The sequence below is a fragment of the Notolabrus celidotus genome, chromosome 15 (genome assembly GCF_009762535.1).
Source record: "Notolabrus celidotus isolate fNotCel1 chromosome 15, fNotCel1.pri, whole genome shotgun sequence".
Classification (NCBI taxonomy): Eukaryota; Metazoa; Chordata; class Actinopteri; order Labriformes; family Labridae; genus Notolabrus; species Notolabrus celidotus.
Window position 1 is genome coordinate 25,376,787 of NC_048286.1, and position 27,872 is coordinate 25,404,658.

The 27,872-nt window shown below is 39.0% G+C and overlaps 1 protein-coding gene across 3 annotated transcripts; it reads left to right on the forward strand.

The window, feature by feature from the left end:
• The first annotated feature begins 3,402 nt into the window (after nt 1–3,402).
• LOC117826436 (SUN domain-containing ossification factor-like) lies at nt 3,403–23,832 on the forward strand. Of its 3 annotated transcripts, none has more exons than XM_034702484.1 (24): nt 3,403–3,688; nt 10,608–10,722; nt 12,705–12,818; nt 13,105–13,337; nt 13,566–13,667; nt 14,295–14,430; nt 14,517–14,634; nt 14,782–14,906; nt 15,268–15,335; nt 15,451–15,558; nt 15,871–15,976; nt 16,437–16,457; nt 16,858–16,913; nt 17,530–17,612; nt 17,787–17,852; nt 17,938–18,003; nt 18,691–18,781; nt 19,015–20,361; nt 20,452–20,539; nt 21,984–22,088; nt 22,306–22,457; nt 22,782–22,867; nt 22,999–23,054; nt 23,143–23,832. In XM_034702484.1, exons 1-24 carry the CDS (start codon nt 3,624–3,626, stop codon nt 23,608–23,610), a joined length of 3,975 nt encoding a protein of 1,324 aa, XP_034558375.1. In that variant the 5' UTR covers nt 3,403–3,623; the 3' UTR covers nt 23,611–23,832. The 3 variants fall into 3 exon arrangements, with proteins under 3 accessions (XP_034558375.1, XP_034558376.1, XP_034558377.1); XM_034702485.1 differs by having other exon boundaries at nt 14,298–14,430; XM_034702486.1 differs by lacking the exon at nt 16,437–16,457.
• Nucleotides 23,833–27,872: the final 4,040 nt, after the last annotated feature.

Below are 27,872 nucleotides of genomic sequence, written 5' to 3' on the forward strand. Positions count from 1 at the left end.
GGGCTGTTACGAATTTGTCCATTCTGTGCTGCTGTAGTGGTGCAAGATGGCAGCCTCTATGAAAGGCTCATTCTAGTTGAAGAAAAACTAAATGATTTTTATATTTAGCTGATTATATAGCCTATCAATTTCAACACTTATGAATATCATATTCCATTTCTACCAAGTCTGTTCTGCTAAATTTTGCTGATCACTATACTCACTGCACCTCAAAGTTTTGTGAAAGTCTAGCAGGAGTATTGCATTGAATGCAATACTGCAGCCATAAGCGTTTTGTCATGTTCAATAGATTTTTAATCATCACTAACTTGAATCTAAAGACGATGAGCAGGTCGCATTAAACTGAATCATCATCCAGTATGGTATGGAATTTTTGAGCCAACAGATGGCAGTAATGGCTCATTTTCATCTCTTTGAGACAGCCTTTCACAGACAGATTGCATACTAACTAACATGCACAATCAAAACCTAACTGACTTAAAGAAGACTCTTTAGTCCCAGTGTCCAAATAATATGAGAAGAGGTTGAGGTTGTCCCCATCTTCTCCTCAATGGGGCTTCAACATTCCAAACATGTTGCAAGGCTCTTGCTTGAATTTTCCCTAATGGGTTTGAAAGCAAAACTACTGACTGCATGAGCAAAGCATATGATTCATGGGACCATATTGGACATCCTGGTAGGGACTTTTGTTGAGCAAGACTACATGAACGCGCAACATTTGTTAAAACTGAATACATCATAAGGGCCTCATACAAAAAAAACACAACAGTTAAACAGTCTATCAGTGAATGAGTTTGAGTCCTTCTCTCTATTGTCTGAGTTAGAACACAGTCAATGCTTGTGACTATGTCCAAGTGTCATGGGTCCTGAAAACCAGGACTCGAGTCAGACTAGATTACTTAAAAAGTGTTACAAGGTTATTCATTCTTAATAATTATTGATACAATTAGTACCCAAATGCTTCCTATACCATCTTTCTTTTAAGTGGGGTCAAACTCTTGACGCTGGCACATGCTGAATCAACATCTTACACTAGGAATCAATACGAATTCAACAAGTGAATGTGACTGTCATTTTTAGTGGTATTTAGTAAGTATTGTGTTTATAATGATGATTATTCATTGCTTTTGTAAACATTTAAGCATATAAATCAAAGCACCTTCTCATAATCAGCCACAAGATGGCAGCAGAGGTAGTAATTTGCATAACTTCCAAACTCTGGCACACTGTCAATTTGCTACCAAGGCTACTTTTGCACAGATATATTACTGTGACCATTTCAATCAGACTTTAAAAACAGGTGGAATTTGAAATTGAGATATGGAAGGCTTACATCTTCATTCTTTATGCTTTCGAAACAACTTTGCAACACTGAAAATTGATTTGAAAGAACATACATTTGATCAGTTATGACCACTTTTTAAAAAAAATTGGTTTCTTGCTTCTTTCTTTTTCTTTTTCTTCAGTTTTATCAAAATTCTGCACTTTAAAAATGTTGATGTAACCAGTTGACTTCTGCGTTGTGTTGCTGGTGATTATGATGCTTCTGCACCTCTGTTTTAATCTGGCACTGCCACAAAGACACAGAACCTCCATGTAAAGGCACAGCCTGCTCCAGCTCCTACACAAATACAATTACAGCATCACATCCCTTGCACGTAAATGAGCACATACAAAAATAATAGTCTTTACATGACATGTGAATAACATCAGAATACCTATAGATAGTAAAACACATACTTGTGCATGCTTTCATACAAGCCAACCACAGTTTCTACCTTTCTCACAAATGTGCCATTAAGATTTTTGTTTGCTCTCTATTTTCAGTTTTCTTGTGCAGAACAACTTACCTTAATTGATCTTAACTGAACTGAACTCATCTCAACTACTGTACATGACTGATCACAAACCCTGTGATTACAACATATAAAGTGCTTTAGATTGATGATGCATGGTCATGCAGGAGTTGCTTCATTTGTTTTGGCCTGCAGAGTTGTCAGGCACTGTTTCATGTTGTATTGCCTCGTACTGTGTTAAAGGGCTCCATCTAGTGGCCACATTATACACACGAGTTTAGGATGTTACCTGAATGTTTCCTGCCAGTCAGGAAGTTTGTGATCCATTCAGATTCCTGGCAAAGTGAGTTGAGTTCAGGATGGAGGATTGCATTTGTTTGTTCACAAGTATCAATGCATCTGTCCCTCAGGCAGTGACAGACCTCCGACTGTATACAGACACAGAATGGATGCACTTTGACGAAAGTACTTGATGTTCCGACACATTTGTGTAATGGAGAGTGAATTCAGACGGACGAAATGACCTCTTTCAATGTACCTCTCTGGCTCTAACGTCAAAACATTGCACAACGTAGACCACGTAACGCTGAACACGTAAAAGTCGCATTCTTCTACTACCTCATTTTACCGACTATAAATGTAGGGTACTGTTTATTACAAAAACATTTTTCGTTATTAATGTGTGTTATAAACTTGCAGGAAAATAAAAATGTTTTGGGAAGAGGTTAAAAATATCATTGAGCAGGTCATTTCCAAACATATCATACTAGACCCCAAATTGTTTCTGTTAGCAATATATCCAGTAAAACATTGTTACACTAAAAATGAATGCAATTTATTGACCATACCCTCCCATTAGAAAAAAATACATACACCCAGAAAGCCAAAAAACCTGATTTTTAAAAAAAATTGGAAATCCAAACAATCCAACATTGCAGTCCCAAAATCCATGTAGAAATGCAGATTCTTTCATTTTGTCTTAATATATGCCAACTAACCTTGATTTTATTACTTTCAAATTGAATTGCCTTGTTTGATTTAGAGAAGCTCTGTTCTTTCTAATTTATTATTATTATTAGTGTTATTTTTATTTCATAGTTGTTATTGTGTTGTTTGTCCATTTGTTAAACCTTGAGATAGCCATGCAGCTGTGAAAGTGGAAAATGACTAATGATAAAGCTGTATTTGTTGTGATTATAAACTTCAATACAAACACTATGGCAAAAAATATGTGTTATAAACAAATAGTTCAACTTAACTTCAAAAAGTGAATAACTTTGTGCTCTTTGTAGTTTTTAATGGATTACACAATGCCTACATTTATCGCAGTTTCAACAGCTTCCGTGTCGGGCAGTTTATTCACACCCACTGCGCACCACATTGTGGAGACTTCTTTATATCATAAGTATGAAATTATGGCATAATTTTTCTCATCATACTTTTTAATAACTGCATTATTAGTGATGTTTAAATGCGGAATTAGTCTCCCTTACCCGGTTTAAATATCTCACTACGAGAAACTCCGCCCACCCAGGCGTTGGTAGTAAACGAAACAAGTGCTCCAAACGCACGCTCAGTTTGAACTGCGCAACAGCCATGCTGCCTTCTGATTGGACGGTTGAGCAGTGACTCGCGCTGACAGTCTGTAGCAGGTTGTGTGGGTGACAGCAGCTAGCATCACATTCACCCGTGAGACAACAACGGTTTTCTAATTTAAGAAGAAACAGAGGGAGTATTTATGTTCTTCACAGCTCAACTGAACGCTTACTAAACGGATACGACGCTTTTTCTGACCGCGGAGAGGATGTGTGTCCCGGTAGGAGAGGGATGAAGATGACACCACTGTTATGGCGAGTTGTGACAGTGTGGCTGTGTGTGGCGGTAGTCTGTAGGTAAGTTGATTATATGTTAAACATTTAACCTAAGTGTTAATATTACCTTATATCAAAGATAAGACTTTAAAAACTGTGACGAACGTTACCCGGGTTGAATAAAGTTAGTGTGTTGTACATTAGCTAGCAGCCTAGCTTCGACAGTGCTGTGATGTGGCACCTGGCTGACTCCTGTTAGTGTTTGGACGGAGTTAGCGTGACACTCTGGCCTATAAGTGAACTTTAACCCATAGATTAACTTGTATTAAATCACTATCTTACAAACCTGACACATATAGCTGCTCTTTCACCTCATGGCACATTTTCGTAGCCAGTGTTTTAGCAGAATTGGATCTACTGACGAAAGTTTGCGTCATGTACTAAGTATAAGCATCATCTGAAAACCATGAAATGTATCCTCTATGACAGATTCTCATCTATATATAGGCTAAAAAGGAACTTTATTGGTTCCCTGCTGTATGCAATTTACATGTTACAACCACATGATACAACAGTTTAGGACAGGGGCGTCAAACTCATGTCTCCGGTGGCCCTGAAGGACAAAACAAAATTACAAATTTACATTTTGGAAAACATTTTTACATTTTATAAAACAAAACTACAAAAAAAAAACAAAAAAAAAAAACACTTTTACCAAGGACAAAACAAATTTACATTTAAGGAAACAAATTTACAAAAGATGAAACACTTTCACAAAGTTGGAGACAATTTTACAAATGACTGAACACCTTTAACATTTCTGAAACAAATTAACATTTATTTTTTACGGAAAGGGAATGTACCAAATACCTGAAGTGATCTGGAAGTGATCGAGTGAGGGGTCATTTAGTTTTTTTTGTTGGAGAGAAACCAAACGGAGTGACATGGTGTACATATTAGGAGATCCTCGGGTCTCAGAGAGAGGTGTCAGACCTCAGATGAAAAAGCATCATGTCTCCGCAAAACCTTCATCATGTGTCAGAATTCAGATGAACCGGTCTCAGACCACATAGCCTCAGGCTAAAAGGAGTCAGACTTAATGGTAAAAGTGTTCCATCGTTTAAAAATTGTCTCCAGCTTTGTAAAAGTGTTTCATCTTTTGTAAATTTTGTTTCCTTAAATGTAAATTTGCTTTGGCCTTGGTAAAAGTGTTTTGCTGATGTAATTTTGTTTTTATAAAATGTAAAACTGTTTTCCAAAATGTACATTTGTCTCCAACTTTGTAAAAGTGTTTCATCTTTTGTAAATCTGTTTTGTCCTTCAGGGCCACCTTACATTTCAGTTCAGGGGCCACATACAGAACCAAGTTGATCTGAAGTGGGCCGGACCAGTAAAATCACAACACAATAACCTATAAATAACGACACACGTTTCCCTTTGTTTTAGTGCAAACAAGTACAAGCACATTCTGAAAATGTTCACATTTAAGGAACTGTCTTTAAACAAAAAACGCTGGGGCCACATGTTTGACAATTTATAAATGTTTATGAAAGCAAACTCAATAGCATCTGTTAGGTCTGGCCTTCAATTGAATAAGGCTTTATTGACTTTTTATGGTCTGTTAAATTGGGTTATATATTTTATTATTGCTATAAGTGATCCTCAAGTTTAACATTTTTATCATACCTCCTCCGTTTCCTCATTTTTAAGTAATGAGAGCATGTCTTTAGTTCCTCATTCACAGTTTCATCAAGTCCTTTATTAATAACTTATACTTTACACTTCACATGGTGATGGGGATCATAAAGTTTATATTGAGTTTCTTCTGTACACACTACACAGCACTTTATTTTAATATTTACTGTATATAAAGTTATAAGATAATTCTACATTCAATTTAACATATTGATACCCTTAACTTATTTAGACATGACTTTGATGGGAAATTGCAGATACTTAAGAAGTCACTCCAAAAATGGAACAATATAGATGGGGAAGGGAATGGTGAGGTAGCTCTCTGTAAGATACAATACAATACAATATATTGCCCCTAATTAAGAGAATATCATGATACAAAGAAGTGCTGATGAAGCGAGTCACATAAAAGGGAAATCTGTTCAGAGCACCATATCATTTTGATATTATTTTTGTGTCATTCAACTTTTTTATTGCATTTTTTCAGTATTTCTTTGTTCATCACATCAACAAATTATATATAAGTTATTCAAAACCAACAATAATAAAATAAATAATAATTATAATATAGACATAATAATAAATAGTAATAGTAATAATAATAATAATAATAATAATGATAATAATAATAATACAGAAATAATTATATTAAAGAAATAATAATAATAATAATAATAATAATAATAATAATAATAATAATAAACCATACAAACAAAAAGGAAGCTAAATATAAGAAAACAAATTAAATAAAGAGTGTAAAACATAAAAATAAAAATAAATACGCCATTATGTTTTCTAACATTTTTATATACATCTTGATGATGTCACCTGCCATATGATAATAGTATTACCCGAGTCAGGATGGCGATGGATTGCTGTATTGACATTTTTCCCATCCCAATTAATACATTCATGATATGTGTCCTGAGGGAGAAGCGGACATGTAAGAGGTGCTGAAGAGTGAATATTTGGATTATCATGTTGAGATAAAGCATATGGATGCTGTGAGAATGCAGGACCTGCAGCCCCTCTTGCACTGCAGAAGTATGGCTCTGTAAAAGAAAGAGATGCTTAAGGATCTCACAGTCTCATGCAGGGGGTAAGAGATGTTAAAACAACCACATGTCGAACACAAACACCTTGCACAAAATAGTGTTCTGTTCTGTGTCTCTTCATGGATCTTTTTTCCATACATCCTACCATTACAAAGCTAACGTTGGCAAATGTTACACAGATCTGATCCATCAGCTGCTGACAGGATTATAGACCTTTCATGTCAGGAGGGTCAGTCTTTCTCAAAGCTGGTTGTTGGGTCAATGCACGTGTGTCAGAAGACAGTAAAGCCGGCAGAGAGGGAGATTATGTGGGATGATTATGGGCTTTAACCGCGATGTTAGAGCATAGTAACAAAACACAACAAGCAATGCCCACCTTACTGTTAGACACAGAGGGAGGGATATGATGTAATGTGGTGTTAAGATCTATATTGGTGATGTTGACCTGGCCTACTTTCACAAGCTTTCTCTCTCTCTTTTCAGAGTATTTTTTAACCCTTTAGTGTCCGTTATCTTGGCACAGTGTGCTTCAGTTAAATTAAAATACTTTGTCATGGAGTTCAGACTGGAATAAAAACTTTTGGATGTTAATTAACTTTTTCATTTCTGCAGACTTGTTCTATCTGGAATTAAGAGCTCTATTACATTGAAGTTTATCAGCTCCCAGACTCTGCTGAATCTCACACTGCAACACTTAATGGAGCCACTGAGTTATTGATTTTATTATCACACCTTTGCTCTTCTTGCTTTGAAATGTTTGCCATGAGGAGATCTGTGAGAATCTGGAAACCCTGCTGTTGTGGTGAACATGGTTGGTGAATGTTTACTCGGAGACTTATTTGTCCACCATCCAGTTTATTTTGATTATATTGTGGCATTATAGAGACATCTGGCTCTCAATATGCATTGGATGTGTTCTAAAAATCTTAAGTCTTTCCAAAAAGGTGAACAATGCTATTTTTCCTTTGTGATATGGATACTGAAACCTAAATTTGTCTGAAAAACAAATCTAAAAAAAAAAGAAAAGAGTTTGGATCAGATACTTTTGCCATAGTATAAAAGTGTGTGAGGTGTGATGTCATACTCAACTCAACTCAATCTATTTATATAGCACCTTTCATACATAAAAACATGCAGCCAAAAGTGCTTCACAGAGTAACAGACAGTAAGAAAACAACAGCAATGGTAAAATTATAGAAGGCATGGTTTAAAAAAAAAAAAAGAAATACTTAAAAAAGAAAAGAAAATCAACACAGTAAAATTAATAAAATAAGTAAGAGTGGAAATAAAAGTTAAAAATAAGGTAGAGTTAACGATATCAGATGAACACAATAAATAAATAAGATAAATAAATACATGTTAAAACAATGCTTTAGATAATAAATAAAATAAAAATAATGATACGAAATAAAATAATAAAATAAAATAATAATAATAATAATAATAATGATAATGATAATGATAATGATAATGCAGTCCAGGGCTAAAATAAATTACTCCAAATTAAAAGCTAGATTAAAAAGGTAAGTCTTAAGTTTACTTTTAAAAACACACAGAGAGCTTGCTGTTCTGATGTCCAGAGGCAAAGAGTTCCACAGCCTAGGGGCATAAAAACAGAAAGCTCTCTGGCCGCTGCCTGTGCGAGACACACGAGGAACATTTAAAAGGGAAGCATTCGAGGACCTCAGTGATCGGGCTGGAACATAAAATGACAGGAGATCAGTGATGTATGGAGGAGCAAGGCTGTTAAGAGCTTTAAAAACAAGTAAAAGGAATTTTAAAATCAATTCTAAAAGAAACAGGGAGCCAGTGCAGAGTTTTTAAAAGAGGAGTTATGTGGTCAGTTTTCTTTCTCCTCGTTAAAACTCTAGCTGCAGCGTTCTGAACAAGCTGCAGCTTTCTGAGAGATTTTTCATAGCTCTGGTTAATGTGGTATGGTTTCTGGTACTTCCAGAGCTAGCCTCAAGTGGACACTTGAGGAACTGCAGTTTTTAACACTTCCGCATTGGCTTCAGTTCTCCCGGCCGGAGCTTGCTGCTTGGTTGTGACTAGAAAAGGAACTTTTTGGGGGGAGGGGACATTTTCACCTTTAATGGAGATGGCAGCTGAAGAGAGAAAGGAAATATGGGGAGCAGAGAGTAGGGGAGGACATGCTGTGAATAGTCCAGGTTGGAGTCAAACCTGCGACCTCTGAGACGAGGGCTACAGCCTCTGTATATGTGGCGCTCGCTTAGACCGCTAAGCCCCCTTGTTGTTGTTGTTGTTTTGATACCAATTTTAATTACTTAGTGTGGTGCCTGGTATAATCTTATGGAAAGATGAAAACTGAAGAAATGTTAAACTGAAAACATGCAGAGCACCTGAAACAAGCTAAGCTAACTATAGTGGCACTTCAGCAGCTAGCTGAATCACTGGAGATACTCAGAGGTTTGAATTGAAACTGCTGAATTCAGTTGACTCTGACTGACTTTACTTTACCTGTTAGCACGTTGCTGCTTTTGTTTGTTATCATCACAGGATAAATCAATTTAAGTTGGGTTTCTTTGATTTCCTCATCTTATAGTTACTGGTTGCAGCTGTAATCCATCCATGCTGGGGCAGCACAGTCCGACTCGCAAAGACGGCTGCTGTGCAGCGAAGGCAAATTAACTTCTGCACATACTTCTTATTTTTTTTACTTAACAGCGAATGCATTGTACATGAGTCCCAGTCTGTGTGATGATCTAGTGCTTTAATTTTAGTTTCAGAGTGTTATATTTGAGTTTTTATTCAAGGCATTTCTGTCACCAGTAATACTTTAAGAACAGCTTTAGATTTAAGTTTGAGCTGAGCTGCTAAATTGATGCTGTCACAGCACACAGCATTATGAAAAGTTGATCCTAATATCAGACTCTGCTCCTTCGCTAATAAGAGTCTCAATGTCACCTGCAATCATTATAATCACAATATGAGTGAGGCGGCGTCCGAATCCTCCTCTTATCAGATCATTACTGTGGATCATATTTGTAGTTATCAATGTTGCATCCTGTCATGTGAAGACACATAGGCCACTTGTGAGTCAGAGGTGTGACTCAAGGACAGTCTTGATGGAAGCAAACACGTGCACATGACCTTTGTACTTGCAGGAGTTGTGTTTATCTATCTCAATCATTGCATATCCGGCAGCTCAGTTTGTCATCGTGCATAACGTGTTTGTTGAAGCGTTGTTTTCATTGCATTTCATCTCTCATCCCTTTAAGCGCTGCATCTCATTCTTGCCTGTTTTTCCAGTTACCCTTGAATATTGAAAACCGTCTCCCTGTTCTTCAGACTCCCCCTGAAGGGAAATCCATTTCATCAAAAAGGAAACGCTTTAGAGGGCTCCTGTACTCTCTAGCATATCTCTAGAGTATTGTGTCTTAACTTTGTCTCCAACCAGTTAGGGAATTATTGAGCAGGTCATACCTTAATACCTCTCCTGCTCCTGTGGGAATATGACAGCTGGCTTTGAATCAGAAAACAAATCCTTCGTTGTTCACTTGGTCTCATAAACAAAGAAGTTGCACCAGACCTGTAGCCAAGGAAAAAAGCACCTGACCTGGAAACCTGTGTAAGACCCAGATAAGGGTGTTAATGGTGTTGTTGTGGGTTGGGCCTTTGAGACTGAACGTGCCCTTATTATTGCAATTATTTAAAGCCTTGTTACCACTAATCATCATTGTTTTCCTGCCAGGAGCGTGGACTGTAACTGTGACCCTGAATGTTTCTGTGTCAACCAATAGAACTGTTTCAAGATCACTATTTATCACAGTGAAATACAATGACTGCACAAGCATGAGTGTCATTCACTTGTCTTTTTGTCATTAAAGGGATAACAAATACCTTGAACTTTAAACACAGATGAAAATATAACATCAATAGTGTGTGTTAGTAACAATTAAGAAATATTTTTGTTGTTGTTTTTAAGGCCAGTGTGGTTGAGCAGTGTTTGACTTTGAAAGCATTCTGCAACGCTGCACATAGATTAGATAAATTGTCTACGTTGGAGCCACCAGAGGTCCCTGAATGCGTCACACCGGGACATTTGGCCACCTCCTCCCCTTCCAATGACTCACTGCGGTCCAATAAAATGTTTAGCATGCTTTGTTAAGACTTTATAATAACCTCAAGCTCAACTTCCGTCAAAGATATGACATTTTTTTCCTGTAAGCATTACAATGTGACCTATTTTCAGAGTAACATGACTGATTGTCTTTCCCTTTATCTCTCAGGTACCCTAGTTTCTATGTGGGTTGTACAGAGCCACAGCAAGAGCCTCAGAGGCCTGTGTCCTCACAGGACGTGGGTACGGAGGAAGACTCGGGGGAAGAGAGCCATCACCAAAAGGTAACATCAGCTGCTTACTGCCATACTATACAGTTAATAAGGTTGCCAAATGAAGTCAGTAGACCAAACTGTACACTTTATTTTTGATTTTAAGATTATTATTCTTTAGAGGCTACTTTTAAAAAATTGAGTCTCTAGTATAGGAAGCTGTATCATTTCAAAAACAGTATTATTACCCCCCAAATAAGTACATCAACATTTCAGACACACAAAAAATCATTTACTGAATAACAATTTTGCTTTAGAAAACGTTTTATTTTATTTTATTTTATATTACAAGCTCAGACAATGATGAACACCTGACACATACACATAGCAGGTGTGTTTGTGTGTGTGTCTGTCTGCACTAGCTGGTCCTGCAGTGCAGGTTGTATCAGACAAAACAACAAACAGGATGCATGCATTTAGGGGCCGATCATCTGTGATCTGTTGCACCACCACCACCACAAAGTATATCTCCTGTCACTGTTGATATGTATCAGTTGCTCAACAGTATCTGAAAATGAAGCAAAGCAGATTACATTTAAAGATTCATCTCAACTAATTAAGATATCATGAAAAAGTTCAATATCTTCCATCGGTTATTTTAGAAAGTGAAAATGTAATACACTTTAGACATATTACATACCCACAACTAAAAAAAACGTGTGTGTGTGTGTGTGTGTGTGTGTGTGTGTGTGTGCGTGTGTGCGTGTGTGTGTGTGTGTGTGTATGTATATACATTTTTCCCCTGAGTTTGTGTTAATGGCTGCTCAAACAGTATAAATACAGTGTATTCCTCAGTCTAGTTCAGCACACGCAACCACAGTCATGGTGAGCACTGCCGACTTGACAGTTGTCCAGAAGTCGTTCATGGACACCCTCCACGAGGACGGTTAGCCGCAGAAGGTCATTGGTGAAAAGGCTGGCTGTTCACTAAGTGCTGTATCGAAGCATATTTATGGAAAGTTGACTGGAAGTGAAAAATTTGGTAGTCAAAGGTGCACAATCAACAGGGATCACCCAGCCTCGAGAGGATCGTCAGGAACTGTAATTCAAGAACTTAGGAGAGCTTCACGAGGAACGGACTGAGGCTGCTGTCATCACGCACAGATGCTGTCGCACTCCTGAACCAGAGACAACACTAGAAGCATCTTTCCTCTGCTACGGAGAAACAGACTGTGGCCCAGTAGTCCAAAGTCCTCTTTTCAAATGAAAATACATTTTGCATTTCATTTGGAAATCAAGGTCCTAGAGGTCCAGAATCCAAGGTGTTTTAAGTCCAGTGTGAAGTTGATGATGATTTGTGTTGCCATGTCATCCGCTGGTGTTGGCCTACTTTGTTTTATCAAGTCCTAAGTCAACAGAGCCGTCTACCAGGTGGTTTTACAGCACTTTATGCTTCCATCTTCTGATAAGCTCTATTGAGATACTACCTGCCCACAGCCCCAAAACCACTACCATATGGTTTGCTGACCATGATATTACTTCACATGACCATAATCCCAGAGGGAATCAGTGGGGTACTGTCAAAAGGAAGATTAGAAACACCCAACCTAAAAAATAAAGAGGAGCTGAAGGTCTCTATCAAAGCAACCTGGGCTTCAAAAACACCTCAGCAGTGCCACAGGCTGATCGCCTCCATGCCACCCTGATTGATGCAGTAAATCAGGAAGAAGCCCAAAACATTGGGACTGTATTAAGAACATACTTTCAGAAGCTGGACATTTCTGTATTTAAAAAACTTTATTTGAGTGATATTAGGATTTTAGATTTTCATGAGACAAAAGCTGTAATCATAGAAACTGAAACATTAAAAAGTAAAAATATTTCACTTAACATGCAATGAAGACAGAGTAAATGAAAGTTTCCCTTTTTGAGTTAAACTAAGAGAAAGAAATAAAATTTCTCAAGACATTTGTTGAAGTAAACCTGAATGGTTGTTCAATTGTTTTGCCTCTGTGTCTGGCAATTCTTGCATTCATGTGTGTTTTTATTTCCAGGTTGAAGAAAGCCCTCCGGCCCAGCCTCTGCCTGAAAGTGTGGAGTTGGTAGAGGATGATCACCAAAAAGAGGAGCCGACAACTCAAGAGGTCGACAATGAATACAATCTAGAGGTATATTTTGGGAATTATGTGAATTAGATTTTATATTTATTACAAAAACACAGACAAAACCTTTTTTCTTTTAAAGGTTGAATCATTTTGTTTCCTGCAAAGAAGCCCGCTAGTTTCAGACCTGGATTATACGTTTACAGAATGGTACAGGCTACATGTTTTTATTGATCGTTCCTGGAACATTTCAAGCTTTAAGTGTGTGGCTGATCAATCCAACCCTGGCTAATGGTGCAACTGTTCTTACATTTCCCCCGGCAGCTCAGATATCTCTTCTTGTTTCCATCAGGCCTTCGATGCAGAGATAATCACTATAAAGGAAGAGTCGGAGGAAGACAAAGGAATTTCACAAACTGAGTCAGAACATGAGCTAGACTCAGAAAATCAACCTCCTGGATCCTCCATCGCTGAAGAACAGCAGCCTGCCTTCCTGCTGCCGTCATCTGATCTTGTCTCTGCTGTTTCTACTGAGCTTATAGATGATCTTAGCACCCTTAACCCAGATGACAACATCCCAAACAGGCAAGATGCTATTACCTCCAGGCCAAGTTGTTTTCATTAGAATTAACAGCTCAAAAAACCCCAACCCGCTGTATCTGATTTTTCTGGTTGGAAGAAAATGTGATGTACTTTTTTTACTCTTTGACAGCACATGTGAGAGCAAATTGCTGTAAAAACTTTATTTTCTTAGATTCCCTGCAATGAATATATTTGCAAAATAGTAATATGTTTTTTTTTCTTCTGTTTCAGTGTTCCAGATGTTTCATCTGATGAAACTGCACCTGAGGTCACTGATTCTGATCTGCCTCCAGCCGACTGTGAAGAAGAGAACAACCCGTACGACAATGACAGGTGGGTACAGTTCATCCGTGTGCCCTATTCAGTAAGCTAAAAATATCAAGATACATTTATCTTCCATTGTTGTTCATTAGGCTTGACCACATCAGAATGTATTCAGAGTGTACTCCAAAAAAGCCACAATGCTTGTTATTGTTCCACAGCAGCAACAGCTGTGCCCTGAGTCTTTTTACTCAAGGGTCAAGGGTCACTTGCACAGGGCTTCCACCAGATCCGTGTCCGGTCCGTCAACACCCACCGGCTGTGTTTTCGGACCACTGGAGTCATGTGACTGAGGTTTTCCCTTGGCAATCACTGAATCAAGGATTCTCCTCCTCCTCTCCTCGTCCATGTTGTCTTTTTCAGCCTCTGAAAACCTCTGACCTGTGGACTCCAGACCTGCCTCTGCTCTAAATGACATTTCTTTTTGTCATAGTTCAGTTAAAAACGATCTAACGATATCGCAGAGTGTTTTATTCTGAAAATTAACCAGGTTTTTATTTTGTTTTGGTGCCTGACTTCCTGTCCCGCTCCATCAGCTGAAGGGATGCGTTGTGCTCCGGCATCCGGCAAAAATAGAAGTCCTGTGTATCTGATCCGTTGCGTCCTTTATAAATTCAATTTGTTTTTCTTTCCCCTCAGCAGTCCTCCAATTGTTCTGGAGAACTCCTCCAACGCTCACACAACGGGTACCCACACTGCCCCTCCTTTGAGTCCTCCAGCCAGTCAGAGCTCACCGCACCTGGACACCAACACATCACACGGGCTGAAAGAGCAGGCAAGGAACTCAGATATGTGAACTATTTTCCTCTCTACCAAAGGAGGTGGAGGTCCCAGCTCTCATTTTCTCATTATCTTCACCAGGACCCGAGCTCCTCTGCTGCCCCAGACACAGATTCCAGTGTGAGCGCTAAAGACCCCGAGGACATCCCCACTTTTGATGAGTGGAAGCGGAAGGAGATGGAGGTGGAGAAAGAAAAAAGTAAGAGTGCAAGTTTATCCTGCCGAAGAGATGTGATGATCTAGAAAAAAATCACAAATCCTGTATCACTCTGTAACAAAAGACTGACCTTTTACAACTCTCCAATAAGTCTTCATCATCCCTCCTTGTTCTTCTGCCTCTTTACAGCTCAGTCTACTCACACTTCCAACAACGGGGCTGCTACTGTGGTGAAGAAGGTCCAGAAGAACTTCAACAACTACGCCTCAGTGGAGTGTGGGGCAAAGATCCTTGGTTCTAACCCAGAGGCAAAGGTACGATATGTGTAAAAACAACACATTAATGTTAGTTTATGATTCTCAGAAGAGATGATGTGCAGGAAATTCACCCAGATTGTTTTCATTCTGATTTTATACTTGAGTAAGTAAATTTTATTTAGTATAGCACCTTTCATAGAATAAAATCCCAAAGTGTTTCACAGGAAGAGTACTGGACTTTTTTGTTATGTGAGAATCAAATAGTACTCCAACATTTCTAACAGCTGGCTTTACATTGGCAGATAACACTGGTAAATGTGTTATTCTTTATTCTGCTCAGCAACCTGCTTGTTTTGTAGCTTGTAAACATAACCATGAATTCAAACTGCTTATTGATTTGTGAGTTTCTTTGATGCAGAGCACCTCGGCGATACTAATGGAGAACATGGACCTGTACATGCTTAACCCCTGCAGTAATAAAATCTGGTATGTAGTTTACAGACACCCCCTCTCCTGCCTCTTTTCACATGTACATATTAAGATATAAATGTCTATAGTGTCCAACTAAAGCCACATTTTTTTGTCTCTTTTTCTCGTACAGGTTCATCATTGAGCTCTGTGAGCCCATCCAGGTGAAACAGCTCGACATCGCCAACTTTGAACTCTTCTCCTCCACTCCAAAAGACTTTCTGGTGTCCATCAGTGATAGGTGTGCACCTCAGCTGCCATACATGTTTCTTAAACAAACCATGTCTTCTGTTAAGTTGTGATTTAAGACATAACAGCATTTATAAGTGATTTCCAATTTGAACTCTTCAAGAATGTGTTTTGCAGACACATACATTTTTTTGTGTTTCCTCATAGGACACAAATCAAAACACTGACATCACTTTTTTTTTTTAGAAACAAACCCTGTATTGTTTTACTATTATCATTTTATTCCACTGACTCCAAAACTTCAATCCTCATCCAGCATTTCCACATCACTGAACTTACACTGTGTGTAAATCTTCTCTTGTAGGTATCCAACAAATAAATGGTTAAAGCTTGGAACATTTCACGGCCGTGATGAACGCACAGTCCAGAGTTTCCCTTTAGATGAGCATCTTTATGCAAAATATGTGAAGGTGAGAACACTTCTCTACACTTATCTTCTCACACCACCTCGGATCTGTCTATATTCTTTGCTCAAGTAGTTCATAGGAATCCTTTGTTATTGCCTTTCATGCATGTAAACACTGAACTTTTGAGCTGTTTCTGTACACCATCTCTGTGAATGTCTTTAATTGGACAGTTTGGCTCCATGACATTTATCTGTTCTTTTCCTTACAGTCATATTGTATATGATGTAAAAATGGTATGACTACTATTTTAGAATATTCTGGATGAAGGGGATTCAGTGATCCCTGAAATGTAAACTGTGACTATGCCTCTTTCGGATGGCGTCCAGCAGTCTGGCTTCTGACAGCAACAGGGTCATTCAACCTCTGGACTTAAATCATAATCGTCACTCTCCTGGTCTCATGTGTATGTGCATGTGTACTCCTCTTTAATTTGTATCTGTTCTTTCTGTCTCTCTTGCCTCAGATGTTCACCAAGTACATAAAGGTTAGCTGCTTTTCTTGTAGTGATCTGTGGCTGACTGGAGGGGAAGGGGAACTTGTGTTATTTGTGCTGTGCTGTGCTTTGATCCACTCCAAACAATAACTTGCTATGCTTGCTGCTAACCCATGATATCCTCAAGACTTACTTCTCAAATACAATCACACATAATGAACATTTGATCGTTTATTAAATGAAACCCACCATGAAGGCTTAAAAATAAAGCACAGTAAGTTAAACAATCCAGCAGATTACCATCATTCACAAAATGTGTTAATTTCACAACAAAACAAAATCACTGTTTTGCTTTTTTGTTAAAAACACAAGGGCTGCTCACCGTGGTGATTAGTGTCGGGGATAACTCAGCACACATGATAATATCTGAATCGTTTCATGCATTTTTCAGGTCGAACTGCTGTCTCACTTTGGTTCTGAGCACTTTTGCCCCCTCAGCCTCATAAGGTAAGTAAAACACATCGTCCTAACATACCATATGTTGTGTTTCAGGTGGTTTCACATCCTTCTCTTCAATGAATACTGACTAAAACAGCTAAAGTGTGTCAAACAAGTGATTGCTTGCTAAACCCAGTATGAGCTCTGGATGGTGTCAAGTGGTATTATGTAATATTTGGAATGCGGTTGTGGTCAGCTCACTCTAATACACTATCAAGACTCTGTGGGAACATTTAGAGCTAATGCATATGATAGCAGCTGTTCTTTCTGTCTCTACAGAAGATAAAGATAGATCTCACTTAAGCCAAATAAGTAGCAGACAGTGTTGAACACGTACAGATTCAATAATACAGCTTATAAATAGTTGTTCAGTTTTATGTCAGGCTGGTTATTTACAGCACCTTGTCCCAGTGAATGAAAGCCTGAGAGTTAGAGTGTTAAAACTTTCCTATAGAGAGGAATAAAACTCTTGAGTCTGTGTGTGATTGTGTACATTTTGGAGCATTTATTGTGTCATCCTGCCCTCTACTGGCTGTTAATAGAACCACATTTAATCAGTTTGATAACACCGATTAGATTTCACAGTTACATAAGCCTGATGGGGGTTTCTTTTTTTGTTTCTCAGAGTGTTTGGCACGAGCATGGTGGAAGAGTACGATGACTTAGCTGATCCCCCAGAAAGACCAGAGGACCTGGATGATGACTCGGGTAAGAGTTCTAAATCCCCAAAGTAAAAGATACACTCTAAGTTTGGTGCAGTTTTATCTCCTGTGTAACAACGTAGCTGCACATTCATTTGAGTTTTAAATGAAAATAATCATATTGCCTCTTTTAATATAATGTAATGACACATATGTGATATCAAACCCCCTCTTTTTACAGATTATCCTCCTGGATACTCATCGAGTGAGGTCAAGTTATCAAAGAATCTGATTGGTTCAGCTAAAGGTTAGTATGGAACACATTGTAACATAGTATGGATCCATAAACCGGGTTTATTTATTTATATGTGACTTTGGTGTTACCTCCTCAGATGTCATTTTGAACATGGTGAATAACATTGCTGTGAATGTTCTCGGTGGAACTCAAGAGATGCAAGGTATGACAAACACAATTCCTTTACATTTTCACAGCTGTACTAGCCATTAACAATATTTCAGCAATGGCTTTAAGATTGTGATAATTTGCGTGTTGGGTCTTTATCTGAGAGGAGCTGACAGAGATATTGAGACTTTTAAACGTAAAAAAAAAACATATTTATTCAGTCTGGCTTTTATGTAGGGTTTAACAAATGTATTACTCACTTTTTGCTGTTATATTGATTTAAATGTTGCTTTATTATTTAAGTAATTTTAACTGTTTTCTTATTCTATTTTTATTTATCCATTTATTTTATTTATCTACTCAGTTTTATTGATATTTTTAGCCTTAGTTTTATTTTCAACTCTTATCCTTACCCTTTTTAAATCTATTTATTTTAACTATTTGTATTCTTAATTTTGATGCTTTAACTTATTTTAATTACACATATTTTATTGTTGGTGTCCATTAGTCTCTATTTAATTAGATTTTAATTGTATTTATTCTTACTCTTATTATTCTTATTATTATTAGTATTATTATCCCCTAATATGTCTTGCCATTATTTTATTTCTGCTTCTTTCTTGTTTTCAATCGCTGTAAAGCACTTTGGGTTGCATTTGATTTGTATGAAAGGTGCTATATAAATAAAGCTTGCTTGATTGATTGATTTATCTTGTTGTCCTTATTTACATTTTTTTTGTAGGCAACCTTTCATCACAGGAAGTGAACATGACTGAGCCATCGACACAACTTGAAACTGCCTCACCAACACCCACTACAGACTTCACTTTAGTGTGAGTATGTCTTTTTCTATATGCTGTGTATGTAAATTGACCTTCTCCAAACCTTCAGTCTGACGTTGTCATTTTAAATCAAACAAAAACTCTGTCTTAACTTCACAACATGAACCAATCAGTATTTTATTTACAGTGCTGAAAGAGGTCCTTTCTTCATTCTTGGATGTTGCTTTGTGTCCTTTCTCTATTGTATTAATTATGTACTGTGTATTTGTATTCTGCCTCTGTAGTCCTGACCACAAAGAAGAAGAAGTTCTATCAGACCCTGATATCCCTCCGACTGTAGCTCCCTCCTCAGAGACCCCTGAGCCAGAGACTCCTGCAGCTGATATCAGCGAACAAGAGCTCCCCCCAGTGGAGGAAAGCATTATCACTCCTGTGGAGAAAGATCAGGAGGCACCAATTAGCTCTACAATTATCCTTTTAGACAAAGAGGAAGAGTTGGATGAAGAAAAAGAGGAAATCAATCTGTATAAGCGACGACAAGAAATCAAAATCTACTGTTCTATTCTTCCGTCTATCTCTTCCTCATGCTCTTGCGCAGCCTCCCTCCAGGAGTATCTCCATCGGCAGTGTTCAGCGCTGCTGTCCAAAAAAAGAAAATGCCAAACAATCAACAGAAAACAAATAATTCCCCCCATCCAAACACCCATTTGGCTACTCCCTACGCCCCCTTCCTCCTGCCTGGAACCTCAGAAGCACCATAGTGAGGTGCATCAGCCCCATGAAAAAGAACAAGTTTCTGAACAGGAGCCAGAGAGCGGAGCCAGCACATCACAAACACCACCACCTCCTCCTCCTGACACCACAGCAGAGTCTCATAGCGAGTCCATGTTCGAACCTCCTCTGCTGGAGCCCAGTCAAACCCCAAACCTCCCTACGCCCAGTGCCACCGACTCATCCTCTGCCAATCCCACCCCTATTGTGGAAACGCCGCAGCTGTCTTCAGAAGAGCCATCAAGAGAGCTGAGGCCAGAGAAGAGCCAGGATGTGCTGGATGAGGAGAAGCATGCCGAGCCTTCAGCTTCTCTCAGTAGCTCTTCCATCAACACACAGCCCAGCGTCAGTGCGTCAGTCAACGATTCTTCACAGGCTCCAGCAGAGGAAAAGTCTGATACTGATGCTCCTCAGCTGGAGATAGTAACCCCAGTACAAATCCCAGAGAAAAAGGATCAAACCAAAGTTCTCAGCCCAGCTGACTCCCCTCATCCAGAGCGTTACCCTGACCCTCCTGCTGTAACTGAAAGCAGCACCACCTCCACTGAATCGTCCCACCCTCCAGACATCATAACAGAACTTGAACCGTCGACAGAAACTAAAACAGACAATTTCGCTGAAGAAATGTCCGCATCGTCCGTCGGTAACAGTCAACTGCTTCAGCCCTCTACCCCGTCTTCTTCTGCCCCATCCCTCTCAGACATCTACGCAGACCCCCCAAATGGCACAGAGCAGAACGGGAACCAGGTGCACGGCTCCAGCCAGAAGGAGTCCGTGTTCATGAGGCTCAACAACCGCATCAAGGCGCTGGAGATGAACATGTCGCTTAGTGGACGCTACCTGGAGCAGCTGAGCCAGAGGTGAGGAACGGAGACACACCAAACGAGGAAACGAGTTGTTAAACTGAGTGATGTGTGATTAAAGATTTCATCTGTTTGTTTTTATTTAAGGTATCGGAAGCAGATGGAGGAGATGCAGAAGGCGTTCAATAAAACTATCATTAAACTGCAGCATACCTCCAGAATAGCAGGGGAGCAGGTGAGCAGAAATAGAGCACAAGAGAAATGTATTTCATCACAGTTTGAAATGATTGTCCTTAAACTATTTTGTCATAATTATACAAACTGCTCTCAAATATCTTTTGTCAGTCAGTCTGTCTCTTGCCCAACTGGCCTATTTCAAAGTTAACACATGCCTTCAACTCATGTACTGCTCATAGTAAAGTGTGGAACAGTACACACATTTAAGAGTTAGTATATATTTACTCCTGTCTCAACCAAAAATCAATCCACCAACGTCAGACAGTTCAAAATGCAGCAGCCCGGCTTTTAACTAGAACAAAAAAAAATTCCCACATCACCCCAATTTTAACATCTCTACACTGGCTCCCTGTTGTTTTTAAGATTGATTTTAAGCCACTTTTAATCACCTTTTAAAGTACAACATGGACTCGCCCCTCAATAAATTTCTGAGCTTTTAGACCCCCATAAACCAGGATGCAGTCTGAGATCCTCTGGCAGTACTCTGCTTGCTGTTCCACAGTCTAGACTAAAATCTAAAGGCGAACAGGGCCTTTGCTGTCAGAGCCCTCTGACTGTGGAACAGCCCGCCAGAGGAAACCAGACTTTCAGAGTCAGTCCCTCATTTTATTTCCCTACTAAAGACACACTTTTATCGTAAAGCTTTTATTTTGTGAATTTATTTTAATCTTTAACGTTTTACTTCTCTGCTTTTACTGTCTGTTTGCTTTTATTGCTTCTTTGCTTTAATGTTTTTTTATTGTCCTTGTGATCACTTTGTTACTTGTATCGAAAATTTGCTATACAAATTAAGGTATTATTATTATTATTATTATTATTATTATTATTATTATTATTATCAACCGAGCAGCAACCTCCGACGTGAGAATTGAAGCCAATGCGGAAGTGTTAAAAACTGCAGTTCCTCATGTGTCCACTTGAGGCTGGCTCCGGAAGTACCAGGAAACCACATACACACCAATTCCAAAAAAAAAGATCTTTACAGCAGAAATAAACATGTTTACAGCCTGGAACAAAAGATAAGTCTAGTCTGGATTGCTCATTTCTTGATGGGCACACACAGTACGGGGGTTAATTTTTTCCTAACGTGGAAATTTCAAAGATATTAAGATTATGAGTTTTCCATAATGAGAGGCACAGCTGACTTGATTGACAGGCGGGAACACTGTAGCTGTTGGCTAAGATGCTCAAAGCCCGCCTCTTTACCTCACATTAGCTCAACAGCAGTTAGGTTGACTTTAACATTTCCAATATGGCTCCCACCGACAATTGGCTTCACAACAGCGCTTCAGAAACAACTGGCTGACGTCAGGGATACTACAGCCATTATTTATACAGTCTGTGGTATCAATAGTTGGAACATTATCTGACAAACCTGTGAAATAAGAGATTGGAAAACCACATTTTTTGCTGCCCTCATTGTTGTCCCTTTCCTTGCACAGGACCAGCGTCAGACTGAGTCCATTCAGATGCTGCAGGGCCAGCTGGAGAACATGACTCAGCTAGTGCTCAACCTGTCCGTCAGAGTCAGCCAGCTGCAGAATGAGGTATATACAAGGCTCCAGGCTCAAAGCCTTCATCTTTAATCAGCTTTTTTCACCCTGATGTCAAACTCAGTATATTAAGTCTCATCCTGAATCCAAGTAATTGGGATGAACTGGTACCTTAACCTTGAAAACACACAAATTTCATTCTAGTAATTCCTCAATCCCATTTTTTAAACTGTATTTCTGAATACAATGTTATCAATAATCTGCTTTTTAGGTTTCAGACCATCAGTTGTACTTGCTGCTGTCTCTTGGGTTATGTGTGTTACTCGGGCTGCTGCTGTTCGCCAAACGCCGCTGCATCTCCACTATCCCTCCAACCCCAGAACCAGAGCCACCTTTACCTAAGAGCTACTGCCAGCCTGAAAGGTAGAAAGACAATCACACACTGCACCTTTCTGCAAAAATACAAATGCTATCTTGATAACAAAAAACAGCAGAATATAATGAAACATATGATTTAAAAAGTAGAAAATGTGTTAGTGGGTGGATGTGAAGAAGCACTGAGGGGGATCTCAAAATAGGGCTATTACCGAGTACAGGCAGAGGTTAAGGTGCTTTGAATGGCTCCAACTCTCTACGCCAGAGGAGAACATTCAAGGAATCTTAAGTGATGACACATCTGTGACTCATGTCATAATTAATGTTCTACATGCAGTCTTTCTCCTCAACCATTACTCTCTCTCCTAACAGGCAGTTCTCCTCCTGTGATGAGGCCGGCTTGAAGAGGAGTGCATCGTATCCACTCATACACTCTGAGTCATTCCAGTTAGACGAAGGTACGGTTCATGAGTGCTATTAAAGTGATAATACTAACCTGCTTCAAGGCTCTTTTAGTTTGTCTTTCAGAAGAAGCTAATACAGAACAAAACAATTCTAACTTTAGTAATTAAACTCGTTTTTCTCACAGACCCTGAAAACCTTCACTCAGAGGAGACTCAGAGTCTCTGTCCGGCAAACAGAAAGGTGTGTGTTACACTGCAGAATATGTGTGTTTGAAATAGTGTCTTTTATTGTGAAACTCTTCTTAATGCTCATTCTTTCTCCACAACAGAGGAGACGCCGTAGGCTGAAGCCCGTAGAGAGAGTGGAGACTCTAAAACCGTCTTTGAATGCTGCCCCTGAACTGTGTAATGGAGCCGTTATATGCAATGGTCTTCCTGTCGCCACAAACCTTCTGCCCCTCTCTCACCGGTTACTTCAGCCCCTGTTCAGAGACTCACCGTCAGAGGGCAGCTCGGAGGGATCCTCACATTCAGACGACCCCTCCTTCTGTGGAATAACCACAGCTTGTCCCAGAATCTGTGACGGGCTTCCTCCACCCAAGACCCGGGCAGAGAAACGGGCTTTAAGACGCAGGCGTCCTAAACCCAGCTGTGCTGTGGTAGACTTTCTTCAGGCCCCGAGGAGGGACAAGTGTGAATCGTTGCCCATCTCCACCATACAGGACCTGATGAACAGGAAAACGGAGCAAAGCTCTGGGACATTTGGAGTGAACGTTGCCCTCTCAGGTCCTGTTTGACATTTGACATCTCCACTTCTGACTGACTGCTCTCTCTTTGAAAAAGAGGATGGATGTTTATTTCTGTAGCGACTGGCAGCTTTGAGCGCGCACGAGACAATTTCTCCACTCTAAAAGGAGTTTTTTTTTTCTGTTCATGTTCTGTTTGTTTATATTTGTTACACTTTGGATCAACAAAATGTCTTCCAAGCTTTCCATTAAAGCTTTCCTCTTTTGTTTTGATTCATTGGCTGTGATTTCTGAACCTACACGTTGAACAAAAGTATTCAATCGTTTCATTTCATACAAGCTGAACAGTAACTCTGAATACAAAATCCATTTTTGAGTCATTTCCCATTTCTGACAATCTGACATATTTTTCTGTTTTCTCTTCCTGTTCGCTTTAGCTCATAAAAAGTCAGCTCTGACCTTTAGATAAACCTGCTGTCAGGATGTTGCCTCACAGTGTCAAAGATAAGGTCAGTTCATCTTTAAAATTAAATCAGTGAAACTGTTACCTACATACATTACATTACATACATTTGATGAGTGAGGATCAGAAGCCTTTAGTTGTTTTCTTTTTATTTAACCTTTATTTTACCAGGAATAGTGCCATTGAGATACAAAATCTCTTCTACAAGGGAGTCCTGGCCAAGACAGCAGCATAACAAGTTTCACAAATGGAACAGGACAAAACATACAGTGACAAGTAACTATTACATTGACTTATAAGTTAGCTGTGTTAAGCTCTTAAGCATGTGCACAAGCTGATCAGATGATCCTTTATCCTAGTTTTAAAATCCTCCAATCGAATTAAACAATCCAGTTTCAGGTGACCCTGAAGCTCAAACTAAGATGAGGAAGCAAAGACATTAAAAGCGTTTTTACCAAAGACGGAGCGAGTCAGAGGAATGACAAAAATAAATTGTCCATGGGACCGAAGATGACAGCCACTGACAACTTTAGGAATCAATAAGGAGCATAAATAAGATGGCAGCTCCTGTAGTATGGCCTTATAGAGAAAGATATACCAATGTACTGCTGTTTTGTCATATTTAACCTGGAAGCGAGACAGAGGCAAAAGAGTGGATCATATTCAGGTCTATTTCAAGTTTTTCATTCTCCAAAAAGAAAAACGGTCTCAAAGAAGGAAGGATTTAAGTCTTGCAATGTAGATGTCAGTATGTTTTATATTGCACCCGAGGTAAAACTTTAATGTAAAAGCTTTAAGACTTCAGTAGTTGCTTAACTTACTAAAGGAGACAATTTTATGCAATATGTTGTGAAATATAATTACTCATAATGCCATTTCCTGTGTCTGCCTTTAGCCTTTGACATGCTTCGGCTTTAAAATGTCAAATTCTTCCCTCTGGTTGCTGCATTTTTCATTAATGTGAAGCCTGATTGGTTGGTGTGAGTCACAGTCCTGCAATTACAAAATAACTGTGCACACATGAACTGGAAATTACTTTTCCACCCTTTCCTACAGCAGAATGAAGCTTAATTCTAATCCCAAGTGACCCCACAAATGCTATGGAGGGATAAATTAAATCACGGCCGGGATGGATTTTAGCTCAGCCCTTCTTGGAGCTGTGAGTCTCCACTCTACTGAAGTACCTCGAGCAGACCTGTGAGCCCCTCCTACCGGCCTCGGGGGAGATGTACTGTAACTGACCCTGAGCCCTGAGCACTGGAGGAGAATAATGTTTCCCTGCTGGCCACGAGAGAGAATCTCCCCGGTGAGATAACAAACCAGTGTTACTAAAAGGTAACAGCAGCAGCTTAGGTTTTGCTGCTGTGTAGCGCCAATCAATGTTTTCTGCTTGTGCAGTTTGTGTACTGCCGGGATCCAGATTCAGCAGGATTTCTGTGCAGGAATATGAGCAAAGCATCTGATGATGGTGAAAAATGTGGTTTGGTATAAAAATCCAGCAAAGTACAGAGTCAACTATGGAAAAGATGGAGCAAGCAAAAGGCAGATTTTCCTGATGAGGTCACTGATTATGGTTTGAAAGAAGGCTGTTGTATGCACATGGTGGTGCATTTAAGTACTATTGAGGTAACAGCATCAACAACAAAAAAAGGGCATACACACAATTTACTTCATCAATCAATCAAATTCATGTAGCACCAAATAATGGAAGTAATGTAAGAAAAATTACATTCATTTCAGAGACTCTACATTTATCTACCATGAGCAAACAATTTGCAATTTTAGGCTGAGAATATGTAATAGAGAAACAAACAAAGAGAGATGAATGGAGAGAGACAGCAACAATATATATAACAGACTAATGGCTACAATTCAAGAATAGTAAAAAGTATGATTAATTTTAAGCAGGGACAGAATTTACAGTACTTCGTGCCACACAATATTTTAAATATCAAATCTCTCCAACACCTGGATCTTGGTCAGATAAAAAGTTTCACAGTTCAAACATTTTTTAGCATGGATCAGTGCAGTGCTGCTGTTTTATGCTCATAAAAAAAAACTGACATCTTTATTCAATAATAACTTACAGATAATTCCTGTGATTGATTTTATTGTTCAAACTGTTCATTTTGCAGATTACTTTAACCATTAAAAATGTTCAAATTTAAAAACCCTAATTCCCCAAAAGTTGGGACACTGTGTAAAACAGTACTTAAAAACAGATTTTGATGGTTTGCTAATAATTTAAACACTAAATTCAATTAAAAATTGTACAAAGAAAACAAATCAGATGTAAAATTTAATTTGATGCCAGAAAAATGTTTCAGTGACGTGACAGGGACAGCAAAACACTGGAAAAGCTGTGTAATGCTAAAACACACCTGGAGGAACATCTCCCAACTAATCACCTTGTAACAGGAAAGTAACATGACTGGGTATAAAGGGGGCACTACGGAGAGGCTGAGACTCTCAGATGTAAAAATGGGAAGAAGTTCATCCCCCTGTATGAGGCTGCGTGTACATAGTTTCTGAATATTTTTCCTCAATGTGAAATTGAGCAGAATTTGAAATGAACAAATACTGATACTGAATGACTGTGATCTTCTGGCCCTCAGACTGCACTGCATTATAAACAGACATGACTCTGTAGTGGAAACCACTGCATGGGCTCAAAATCCTTCCAAGAGTGTATTGTCTCTGATCACAGTTTGTCACTGCATCCTTAAATGCAGGTTTAAACTGAACTATGCAAAAAGGAAACCATATATAAAAATGATCCAGAAACACTGGCAACTTCTCTGGATCGTAGCTCTCTTCAGATGGACCGAAGAGAAGTGGAAAACTGTCCTGTGGTCTGACAAATGTGATAGTCTTCTTGGTGGTCCCTTGCACAAAAGAAGAGAGGGACCATCCCGCTTAATATCAGTGCACAGTTCAAAAGTTGGTGTTCATGATGGTATAGGGTTAAAGAGAAGCTTATACAACAACATTTCACTTTTGAAACTCTAGAAACTGGTCTCCTCGGTTCCCAAACGTAAAAGAAGAGGTGCTGCAACCTATAGGCAAACATGTCCCTGTCCCAACTGTTTGAACATGTTGCTGGCATCAAATTTAACATGAACATATATTTTTCATAACACAACAAAACAACAAATAAATAGTTTAGCAAACCATTACAATGTTTATCAACCTTTCACACAGAGTCCAAACTATTTTGGAAATTGGGTTGTTGGTGAATTTGGGCACAGTTGGATTACGTGTTTGTCTCAGCGGTCAAAGTGTGCACCCCATGTACAGAGGTTAGAGTCCTCATCAAACTTAAGCTTGGCCTCAGCCCCCTTTGCTGCACTTGTTTTCCTGCTCTCTACTCCCCACATTTTATATCTGTCTCCAGCTATCCTTTCTAATGAAGGACAACAAATCCCAAATACTAAAAAAAAAAAAGCTTCTGAAATCAGACACATTTTAAAACATACTCACATCACACAATGTAGCAGCAAAACAGATGAAGAGACAGGGACACATTTACAAATACCCTCAATGTGTTTATGAGACAGCATATTTGGAAAGACAGACAGACAGACAATGAACTCATCTCTGCAGGTAACGGCAGACTGAATCTCTGTGACCTCTCTTATGTAAGTGTTGAGGTCATCTCTCCAGCAGGGGGCAGTCTAATCTTTGGGTTAAATCCCATTGTATGACTTTTTTTTTAATCTACCATCACCATCATTTTCCATGTGATGAGTCATTACTCAGGATGGAGGTAAATTAGTTCAAGGGCTGTTGCTGCTCTCAAACAAGAAAACTCATTTGCTTTTGTCTGATTTGTGCCACTGAAACGGCTCTC

Coding starts and splice junctions, on each gene's coding strand:
- LOC117826436 (XM_034702484.1), top strand. CDS start 3,624: ATGAAGATGACACCACTGTTATGGCGAGTTGTGACAGTGTGGCTGTGT. Junction 14,635..14,781: donor GGAGGTGGAGAAAGAAAAAA/GTAAGAGTGCAA, acceptor GCCTCTTTACAG/CTCAGTCTACTCACACTTCC. Junction 20,540..21,983: donor CCAGAATAGCAGGGGAGCAG/GTGAGCAGAAAT, acceptor TTCCTTGCACAG/GACCAGCGTCAGACTGAGTC.